The 12,182-nt window shown below is 39.1% G+C and overlaps 1 protein-coding gene across 1 annotated transcript in view; it reads right to left on the reverse strand.

Moving 5' to 3' along the window:
* Positions 1 to 12,182, reverse strand: part of LOC139689446 (ras association domain-containing protein 1-like) — an 81,974-nt gene that overhangs the window by 61,660 nt on the left and 8,132 nt on the right. The window contains exon 5 of the mRNA XM_071586574.1: positions 9,729 to 9,852. Coding sequence (XP_071442675.1) covers positions 9,729 to 9,852 — 124 coding nt within the window. The remainder of the gene's footprint in view (positions 1 to 9,728; positions 9,853 to 12,182) is intronic.

The raw sequence follows: 12,182 nt of genomic DNA on the forward strand, positions 1-12,182 counted from the left end.
CAGAAAAATGTCATTCTTACCAAAGCCAGTAGGCAATAAACTTTGATATATATTTTAAATCCTTGAACCTTACCTTCAGAATGCCTGCATTATTCCAATGCTTAACAAACTAAAGAAAAACCAATATAATAAAATTTTGAACTAGAGGGAACTTAGCTACCCAAATTCCTCTTCGACCCAAAACTACCATCCAAACCGAAATTCACAACAAACAGCGGTTTACCTAAGATTTTCAATTCTTGTGGGAAAGACATAAATTTAGAATAAGAAAAATTATCTTCCTTTTGTGATGCTTTGTTAAGGGATGCACCCAAAATGCTTAAACAGCCACATATATTCCAAGAAGCAATTATTTCATAATGGTGCAAATTTAAAGCAAATGTTAGAAACGCAGGCTTCATTCATGCTTGGCTAATGCAAGTAATAACTTTGTTATTTATCAACTATACCTCTTGGGAGGTGTCAGCATCATCTCTCTTGTTTCCATGGGAGCCCATTGCTAATGCCAAGCAGCATTTCCTTGGACACAGGCCATTTCAGGGTTCCTGGGAAACACGCACAGAACGAGCGCATTCCTTCAATCTAGAATTTTATTCCTTGAGAAATTTTCCGGGCAATTAAGGATTTAAATCACATTCATGTTGATTTTGGTAAATGGCCCAATGTTGCATCTTATAAGATGAATAGAATTTGTATTTCACTTTGCCGATCTTTAAGACTCGCACAAGGCAACACCGTTGTGTACATGCAGATTTCAAAACTCTGAAGAACTACTGAATGTAGAGAATTAAGTTGGACTTCCACAAAAGCAATGCAGTGAAAAGGCAGAGGTAATGGCCCATTCGGAGACGGCTGCACCTCATTGGATGACTGGCTCCACGCCGTGCCTAGAGTCTCGGAAATTTTAGACACTTGTCATGGAGAGGGAATGTCTACTACGGAGAGCAAAGACACAAAAGTTAACAAGTGGCTTCACCAATATTCAACTATCAGCTCCATTATGTTAGTGAAGATGGTTTCAGGTGCTCTTATTTTTGTATCATCACTTTCATCATCCTACATAAGCCCACTGAATACCCATTTTAAATCTAGGCATTCAAAATGTCCCAATGGTGAGAGAACTAGTACTAAGTGTGAAGAGATTTGGTCCCCCTATCGCCAGGCTACATGCACCACTGTGCCTTGCTTACATGAGCCAAACCCACTCTTTCACCACTATAATTTTTTTGGCAACTGAGCCAAATCCATTATCTCAAAGTTTTAGCTTTGCCATCCCATTCTTTAAGTTATTCCTCTCTCAATGAACTCACTTCCAGTTCCCCATTGCAAGCAAGGAAGTACCACTCGGCTCTTTGAGAATGGCAACAGTAGTCTTTCAGAGTTCACATTAAATTCTTAATACTCCTGGCATGGATCCCAAAATTCTTGTAAGAGTATTCTGCCACTCTAGTTTGAGTGGGTTCAATTTAATGAAATACGAGGTCTGTTCAAAATGTATTGCGAATTTTAATTTTTGCAGGTTACGTGCATTTGATTTTTGATTTTTTTGTGGAGTTTTGATGGTACTTATGTCTCTCACTTATGCCGAAAAGTCCGCCCACTTTGAATGTTCAGTTAATTGTTGACAGCTGTTTTGCTTGGACGTGTTTTGGCTTGTCTTTGATTTTTTCCTGTTCCAAAAATTGGATCAAAGAATCTGTATCATATTGTGTGTGAAAAACGAAAGCAAGTGCGCGGACGCATTCTGAATGTTGACTGTGGCATATGGAGAAGCTACCTTGAACCAAAGCAGCATTTATCAGTGGTAAAAAATGCTCTCAGAGGGCCGAGAAGATGTGGACGATGAAGAGCGTGGTGGATGCCCGAGCATGTCAGATGAAAACATTGATCAAGTGAAGAAAATAGTATTGGCCAATCATCGAATCACCATCAGAGAAGTTGCTGAGGACCTAAACATACCAATTAGCATGTGCCATTTGATTTTTACCAATGATTTGGGTATGACACCGGTCGCCGTGAAATTTGTACCAAAACAGCTCAATTTTGACTGAAAACAGCAATGCATTAACATTGCTAATGAGGTGTTGGACTCTGTCCGCAATGACCCAAATTTGCTCCAGAGGGTCATAACTGGGGTCGAATCATGGGTTTATGGTTATGATGTGGAAACTTAAGCTTAATCATTCCAATGGAAGCTGCAACACGAGCCAAGACCGAAAAAAGCGCGCCAAGTTCGGTCGAATGTGACAGTTTTGCTAACAGTTTTCCTCGATTGCAGGGGCGTGGTGCATCATGAGTTCTTGCCACGGGGTAGAACGGTAGATAAGGAATATTACCTGCATGTTATGGGCAATTTGCGCAAAGCGATCCACCACAAACGCCTGAATTTGTGGAAGAACAAAAGTTGGCTTTTGCATCATGACAACGCCCATGCTCACACACTTGTGCGTGAATTTTTGGCCAAAAACAACACCCTAATGATGCCGCAGCCACTGTTTTCCCCAGATCTGGCCCCTAGTGACTTTTTCCAGTTCCTGAAACTGATGAGGCCAATGAAAGGAAGACGCTACACTACAATTGACGAGATAAAGACTGCATCGAAAGAGGAGCTGAACAAGATCACAAAAAATGATTTTTTTGTAGTGCTTCAAGGAAGGGAAAAATATTGGCACAAGTGTATAATATCTAATAGGGATTACTTTGAAGGGGACAAAATAGAAATTCATGAATAAATAAATAATTTTTGAAAAAACGCACAAGTCTCAATACTTTTTGAACAGACCTTGCATGAGCCCTCCCATTCAGACTGCATTCCTGGGCTGAACATGCCCCAAACCTAGCAATATGCGCACAGTAGTCCAGAACATGCTAATGGCAAAATACACTGGAAAGCAGAATAAATCTTCCACATTCATTACTATCATAATTACTCTAATGTAGAAGCAATAGTTACTGATAGAGAGGTAACCAAAGAGCTGAGGTAATTGGTGTCACCAGGGGTAAGTGGGTAATTTGGGAGAGGTATGATTTCAAAAGATTGGTGGAGAGAACCCTAGCATAGGCACAAGTGGCCATCCTTCCAACTCATGCGAGGGCATTTTGGATTATTTACCCCTCCCACAACATCCACACCCCCTCCATCTTAAACAATCATTGGCTTTTTCATTAACATATCAAACAGGCACCATCAATCTATAGAAAAAGAAACAACTTTAGGTTTGACAAACGTGATTTTCACAATGATTATCCACTAATCACTTCATTTACAATTCAACAAAAATCATCAACATATACGCAATGATATTAAAGAAACATTTTAAAACCCTTTCAACAGGTTGATAAAAGGATCAAAAATTCTGAAGAACAGTTTTATTCGCAAATGCTTACACAATGTGCACTTTGGTGATTAAGCAGTATTATAATTCTTCCTCCAAAAACAATCACTGAATCATGTCACATGTAAATTGAGATTCTTCCCTAACACCAGCCATCCTCAAACGAAACAATTTAATGATCGCAGACATTACCTGCAAAAAGCCATCGAGTGTAATTTCAGGATGGACCCTCAGCATAACCTTTAAGAAAGGTACCAAAGGATCACAAAATTGATCATGCCATCCCACAGATGGAATACTCGAAGTTTTCTCCACACAGCACCAAACTGGGGATTTGAATGCTTATGAAAATTTGCACCACAAGTCACAGGGTAGAATCTCATGCTGACAAAACCCATTCCTCATGGTTGGAAACCAATGTACTAGCCAGCAAACCACAACAACCCCTGCTCTGGCATATCCACCATAATGGATGTGGGTGATTCAGTAACAAAAATTTTACCCAAATAATATTCATCATATTTAAAATATGTAAATCTCTTCAATTTACAATTTGACCTGGAGTGCTTCCATTAATATACAGGAGGAATAGACAGCTTATCTGGAACCTGTACATGTATCAGACAGCACAATTGCAAATAGTGAATGAAGAGAGGATTTGCCAATGAATAAGTTTTAGTTAGCCAGTCATCCAAAGGACTACAATTATTACTTAGTGCATCGAAGGATCAAAGAGATAGGAATAGGAAGAGAATGAATCATTTGAAAAGGAATGTCATGAGATTCTCAAGAAGTAGGAAATCCAGGATAAGTATTAATGTTGCATGAAATTAAATGGAAAAGGTAGAGCAGTTTAGTTATTTAACAAGTGTTTTAGAATGTGGGCAGAGGGGTAATTAAAAGAACAATCACATTAGGGGAAGAGGATTTTCAAAATGGTGGTAGTCACCCGAGTCAGTGATGTAAAGAAAAGAGTAGTGAAAACTTGAATACGGGACTTGTTTTGTTTGGCTCTGAAATAGAGTCAGTGAGGCATGAAGATAATAGTAGATTGCAGGCCACTGAGATGTGGGTGTAGAGCCCAGTGGATGAAACGTAAAATAAGTAATGAGCTCTCTGCATGATAGGGGAAGGGAGACTGCTGTTGAAGGAATTCGAAGAAGGCAAGGCAAGCGGATGCAGGAGATACTGAAGGGTAATGTAAAGCTGAAGACAGTAATTGAGGGTAAAATACTGAGAAAGTAAGCAGGAGGAGGAATTGACATTTTGGACGAAATTAGAGGAGGTGAGAAGCATGCAGAGCTTAAGAATGAGTCAATGTCATATGAGTAATTGGGTATTTTAGCAGCTGGCATCGTGTCAATTACAGCTAATGCATACAGGAGTGTGTAGTCTCAGGGTGCATCAAACACCTATCATAACCCAGTCAACTAAGTTAATATGACATACTACACATTGACTGCAGTGCTGCAGCACATCTGAGTAGCATAGGCCACAGTGTGCCAACAACAGCTCTGCCAAATTCACTCAGATGTACTTCTACAGATATGCACATGGAAAATGTTCACCTGGTAGAGCCCTCATCAGGGGAGTGAGAGGTCCACGGTTCAGATCCCTGATGCCATTTTTTCTGCAAATAGACCCCTCTGCAGAAATCCCTTGCATTAACTCATATGTTTACCAACTTGTTTTCCTTTACCCTAAACACACACACAGAAATCATACAGAGGTGTCTTAGGCGATTTAAAAACACATTGGGTACAGGGTAAACGAAAAACAGTGAATGGAACATATATAGACAAACACACGAGAAAAGAAATTCCCACAGAAAAAATATTACACAGCCAGGATGCGAACCCAGGACATATCACTAGCCAGGCAAAGGCTCCATCGAAACACCTCCCACACACACTCCCACCACAGACCAGCTCTTCTCCATATCAAATGAGAACAAATCAACAGTCAACCTACTAAAAAACCATCCCATATTTTGTTACAAATGCCCACCCAATTTATAATCCTTTTCTTCTATGAAATAAATTACAATAAGAAGTAATGCAAATGATCAAAGTTTAGTTGAAATTGAGATTGTATTTACATTTTACACTCAAGAATCAACCACACTGCAAGAAATTGCTCTGGGTGGAACACAGCGGATGGAGATTTCCATTGACCACACCCCAGCAGGGAGACTGGCGAGGAAAAATACTTTGTAGCTAGTACCAAGTCTGGCACAATACGCCAAAACAAATATTCAAGGGGGAACGGTGTTGAGTGCACCCCTCTTGTGGGTGAGAGACACCCTGTTAAAGCGCATTGTAAAATGTACTGTGGGCCCCTTTGAGGTATGCTCAGAAAGGAACTCCTTAGATTCATTCGAATAGTATACATAAGAAGTATCTCAGTACAATGGCATTTGTCTACAAAACCCTACAGTGATATAACCCGGGGCGGTATTTTCACGCTCAAATCCTAGTGATTGATACTCAAATATAATGAAACATTTGTGACTTGATTCAAGGGAGACTCATTGTCTAGAACTCAAGGCAGATAAATTTGTTTTAGCTTCTGACCCCTGGAACAAATTTAATACCAATTCACTGACTCGCTACTACCACAGTTAAAGTGTGATAGCTGAAAGCAGCTCTATCTATTGAAATTCAGGTGCTCATTTATACGTTATATTCCAAATAAACTGGACAAATATGAATAAAGTATTGATGTTGGTAGCAGTTATCTCAAATGTAAATACTTGTCAAAATGCATTTTTGTGTTTTAAGAAAAATGACAGCAGGCCATCAAACCAAGTGATAGGTGAATGCATTGCAATATGAATGACATATGCCTACAAGTATTCGGGCATAAATGCTATTTGCAACATATTTCTAGTTATTGATTCACCTGACTGACAAATATGAAGAATTCTCTTGATGGATATTACCTGGGGGTATTGTTTTAAAATAATTATTGCTAAGATATACCCAAGATACCTGGATAAAATTTATTCTGGGCATTAATTGATTCTTACGTGCATAATGCTGTAAATTACAGCCATTAAGGTTAATTTGTTTTGTTTCAGGATGCCGTAGATTGAAGTACCTCGCAGTATGGAGAAGACAGAGGCTTGCGGTGAGATTGAGTTCCTTCATTTGAAAGGTTACAGTGCCCAGCAACTACAAGATGAAATGATGGATGTTTATGACAATGATAGCCCATCATATTTTACAGTTTTGGGTAAGAACGGGAATTTCCAAACTGGTCAAATATCCCTCACAGACAATCCAAGAAATGGAAGACTATCACTCATGGACGATGCTGCCACAGTGAAGAAAGCGGAGGACTCTATCCTATTTGACCAAAGAGAACCCATCCAAATGATCAGGAATCAGACTGATATTGGCCATGGCAGTGTGTGGACGATTATTCACCAAGAACTGCACAAGTCAAAGGTGTCAGCAGCTAGGTTCCACCACTATTTGACTCCTTTTCAGAAACAAGCACGGCACAACCTGTCAAGGGAGATGCTGAATCTTTAGGAGGAAGAAGAGGAGGATTTTTTGGTCACCTAGTAATAATGGATGAATCTAGGATCTATCAATATGATTCAGGGGCCAAAGAGATGACCAAGGAGTGGAAGCACAGCGACTCACCTCCCCCAAGAAGGCTGAGGCGCACATGTCTGAAGGGAAGGTCATTGCCCATTTTTTGGGACTGTCGTTGAATCATCCCAACAGACTACCTGGGGAAGGGTCATATCATCACCCATGCCCACTCCTATTGCTGCGCACCCATGAACAAATTGCATGGCATTCAGAAAAAGAAGAAATGGCACAGTATGATCACCAAAGGCATTCATCTTCTTACCAACAATTCAGCTGCCCCCTCATCTCAAGGTTGAGGAATCAAATCAACGTGGCTTTGGCATTTTTTCACATCCACCTCATTCTCCTGATCTTGCCACAAGTGACTTTTTCTTATTCCCAGAAGAAAAAAAACCACCTTGAGGTTGGCAATTTCACAACACAAATAATGTCATTCAAGAGGTAGAATGGTGGTTTTTAATGCAATGATCTCAATTTTGCAATAACAAATTTGAGCATAAAGTAGAACCTCTTGACAATTAAATATTAACAAATGTATCATTTTCAGCACTGATTTATGCATAGTTAATACATGGAATATAATTCTAATTTTTACATGGCACAGGTATGTATGTGTTATCAAGGTTACTACATTGAAGCTGTGCACAATGGCCTTCAATTTGATAGGAAGAGGTTCGGGTCAAATGGCCCCAAGCCATTCTTTTAGGCAACACTGAACTACCATCCTCTGACACAAATTATAAGGATGGCATGCTTCTCATAAGTGCAACTGAAGGCACAATCAACAATCAGAGATATTTATCTCTTGAAGCAAAGGGTTAAGGACACTCAGAGTTTATCGGGAGTGACACGATTCACAAATGTATTAGCAAAGGGGTTGCCCCTCATCCCCATTACATGCTCAGTTTTGCAGCAGCCCCACACATGAGAAGTGTGCACCATTGCATACATTTGCTCTTTATTGGGGATTTTTAGGAAGTATTTTCAACAAAACAGTAAAACTCTGTTAATTTATATAGACTGTAAACAGTGAAAATATCACAATTTGCAATAAAGGCAACCATTTTCTATGCCTGATACAGGAAAAAATACTTAATATCAAGCATTTCTTCAACAAATCCCTCATGATTATACGTAAAAGTTATACCCATACACACCCAGCCCAAAAGATGCAGCCTCATCTTAAGAGCACATTTTAGGGTAAAAGAAACGCGCCTTATGGGCCGGAAAATATGGCTTGGACAAACTTCTTCATTTCGAACATTGATAGATTTTCTGAGCAGCCCTAATTTTCAAATACCTAAGCACTTATTCTTTTTAGAAACTTTCTTCAGTTCATTTTATCCCATATTACTTTGAAAGATAATGAAGCCCTTATGGTTTTGGTCAGTGGCCACCGACAGATTTTCCTTGCACACATTCCTTTCATCTGAAATACTGTACATGTAAAGGTAGCCTTTCATTCATATTTATAACTCTGTGTTGAAGATAATAGTATGACTACTCTTTTTCTTTTTGAGTGGATGTAACTTCTTTTTTAACCTGTCTACTTTGTGGCTCATGGAGATTTGAGTTTGCTACTGGTGGCAAAGTTTCTTATTTGTGCAGAGGACAACAGTTACCTTACAGCCAATAAATGAAAAACATGTATCAATCTTTCAACAACCTTCAGAGAGTTGCTGCCAGCCAAAAAATCTCCAACATGATGTTTCCCAGGACATATTTCCATATGCAGAGTAAAATATTTCTGCTAACCCCACTAAAGAATAATGTATTTTATTACCATACATTGCTAGGTTACCTGTCAAATCTTGTTTAAAAGCACACCCGCCACAAAAAAGATTCTAACACCTCATCTATGGCTGTCTATTTCCCAAGAGTGTAATGCTCTAGGCAAGAATTGACAAAGTCAGTGAAAATCTTTCACAAGGGAGCAAATTTATCACACTTCCATTCTATCGTTTACATTTGCCTCACTGCAATTTATGCAACAAAAACTGAAATATTCTAAAAGATATTGTTGCACGAAATTACTATCCTGTGCTGTCTACTGCTCACAGATCTGAAGATTTGGATTCAATGCCCTCAAAACACTTGCCTAGTATACAAGATCAAATAAAACTGATTTCAAGCATAGTAGTAGCAATGGCATCCTTATAATAAGAATTATTTCCTTGATTTTTAGCAGTGTTTATCAAAGTGCACATAGCAATTTCTTCTACGGCATTATCACCCCAAAGACTCCATTGTTGACTTGGCATTACAATCATGTCTTTTTATGCCAGGAGCACCCATCAGTATATCTAACCTACTGGTGAACAGTCTTTGATTTGGGAGAAATCTCAAAATGAACAATTGGGCTTACTCCCAATCAAAACGGACCAATCGCTGATTTTTCCACAATGCATACTAAATTCCAGGGAATTTCCAGAATAGTTACATTTCTTGAATTTTCCATATTCTTCCGTTTTTCCTGGATAGTGGATAGCCTGATTCATATTGCATACACCAGGATATGACAGGGAGTGTATTTTTTCAATTATATGCTAATTAAAAGAGTCAAACAATCTATGGAATGCATCCCACAACTTAACATAAATAACTTTTGCAACAGTAAATGTAATTTTACAGAAAATTTCCAGCCCATTTCTCCCCATGGAATAATTTGCCATTTTATTCTCACTAAATGGATATTTAAATGAGGACTACATTATTTCACATTTCATTGCTACCAGAGGAACTTGAACACTCAATCAGTGCCTACCAATTAGTTTTGATATGACATACTTACATTGACAGCGCATATATTTGGCTTGATATATTCCCCAAAGAAGGTCTCCACACTTGTCACACCAGGTTGGATTGCTCGAGTGAGAATAAACAAAATCGTGCCCAGCACCATGTCCTTCATCAGGCTGAAATACCAAAATTTTTATCAGAACTGCCGATAGAATCAAACTGTACCAATCTATCATTCTGAATCAATTAATACCAATATCTTTAGCCAGACAATAATAATGCAGTCCAACACATGACACTGTGATATACAGCATGTACTATGGTAGTTTGAAAAGTTCTCGGAATGGAATAGAAATAACAAGACTTGGCTCAGTGTAATTTTTTATTTTTCAATGAAGTCTTCCCATACACTAATCCACTTGGGCTAATGATACTCTTATGCCTTGATCCCATCTCAAAAATTAGATTCATTCAGGCCTGCAAAATACTTGCTTACTTTGGCTGTTAGATATTTTTTTGAGGGGAATTTCCATCCACCTATGAAAAATTTTGAGCTTGGAGAAGAAATGGAGATCTGATGGAGCCAAATCAAGGGAATAAGGCGGGCGTGGCAACAATTCATATCATAACTGATGTATTTTTGCCATGGCAATGACACCTGTGTGGGCATGGATTGTCTTGATGAAAGATGACTTTCTTCCTTTCCAAGCCTGGCCTCTTTTCGTATTTCTTTTACTGTAGTTGGCCCAGAAGATTAGTGCAGTATTTTCCAGTAACTTTTTGACCAGGGGGAAGAATATCTATCAAAAGAATCCCTTTCACATCCCAGAAAAGTGAAGCCATCACTTTTCCAGTCGATCATATTGCCTTAACATTCTTTTGTGGTAGTGAATTAATATTTTTCCACTGCTTTGACTGCTGTTTTGTTTCAGGGGTATAGCAGTGAACCCATTTCATCTGCGGTCACCACCCAGGGCAGAAAATCTTGTTAGTTGCTCTTAAAATGGGTCAAACTTTGTTCAGAAATTTCTATTCTGAAGTGTTTGTGACCCTGTAACAAGAGCCACGACACCCATCTAGCAAATGATTTTCTCATATCCAATTCCACTGTTAAAATGCGTTATTCCCATTCAGATGCATCCCTCCAGCTTCAGTGATTTCTCACACTTTCAGCCAGTGATTCTTCATGACCATTTTATGCACTTTTGCAATCATTTCTGGGGCAGTAGCAGGTTTGGGCCGACCGCTACATGGATCATCATCTAAGCTGTCCTGACAAAACTCAAACTTGCTTGACCACTCGGCAACAGTTAAATATGAAGGAGCAGTGTCCCCCAGAGTGTTTTAAAAGTAGCCATGAATTTCCTTCACTGTCATATGTTTCTTCACAAAGAAGGTAATCACTGCTTGAATCTCAATTTTTTCCATCTTCACAGATCAGTACATGGGAGCAATAAGAGAGAGGCATCCGCACCACAGGTCTCTTCCGAGAGCATTACGTGTTTACATGAAGGGTTTATTACTACTCAAGAAACTTGTTGCGCTAGCGCTGACATCAAGTGGTGATTCCGAGAACCTTTTAATCTACCCTTGTAAAAGAGGCATTTGGACTTTACTGTGAACCAAAAAAATCCTTTACAATCAAATTAAAATCTCAACATTTTAATTTTCCAAATTCCAAAATTGTCCCAATATCATGCACAGAGGTTTTCAGAATACTGAGCCCCTGCAATCACCCACACACTCATCTGATGGTTGGTACTCAGAAGACCATGAACACGGGACACATTTCATCACTTTTGTTGGTTGATGAAAACCAAGAGCAGGATTTATCATCCACATCTTCCAGACAGTCCTTCAATGATTTCAATCAAGTGAAAACTTGAAAATATGAAAAGCAGTCTCGCCATAGACTTAATTAGTAGGTGTTAGGTGTCTGAGAGAATTATGTCCAGTTTTACATAGAACTCGATAGAGTACCTGGCATTGCATCATGACACATGCACAGCAAGGAGGTTCATGGACGCAGTGATAATGATGGTCCCAAAGCTGACTGAGCGAGGGAGCGCTGAAATGACCCCGCCATCTAATCCAAACAGTCTGAACAATCTTGGACTAACCGAAGTACCAGCAAAAAATAATTGCACTACTTCCCTGACACGTTGTAAAATTAATAACTTCCATTGAATTTTATTTAAAACGACTGGTTTCCTCAAACAGTGGACATCCTCAGGTATGGTAAGGGCAGGTAAAGGAAACTTTGCTGGTTGCCATGAAAGAAGAAAGCTATCTGGAGAAATGCAAAGAGTTCATCACAAAAAACACTACAGTGAAATTCCAAGTGACTCCCACCCCAAAGTTTCAGAAAGCAATCAGAACTGCGCTTAGTTCCACTCCACATATCGTACATCCTACAGAAGTTTACAAAGTTACAGTAATGAATCCTCAAGCACCCCATTTCTTTGGACTGCCCAAACCCCACAAAATAGGCATTCCCATAAGACCA

This window comes from Hetaerina americana, unplaced genomic scaffold, assembly GCF_022747635.1.
Source record: "Hetaerina americana unplaced genomic scaffold, ioHetAmer1.1.p SCAF_23, whole genome shotgun sequence".
Lineage (NCBI taxonomy): Eukaryota > Metazoa > Arthropoda > Insecta > Odonata > Calopterygidae > Hetaerina > Hetaerina americana.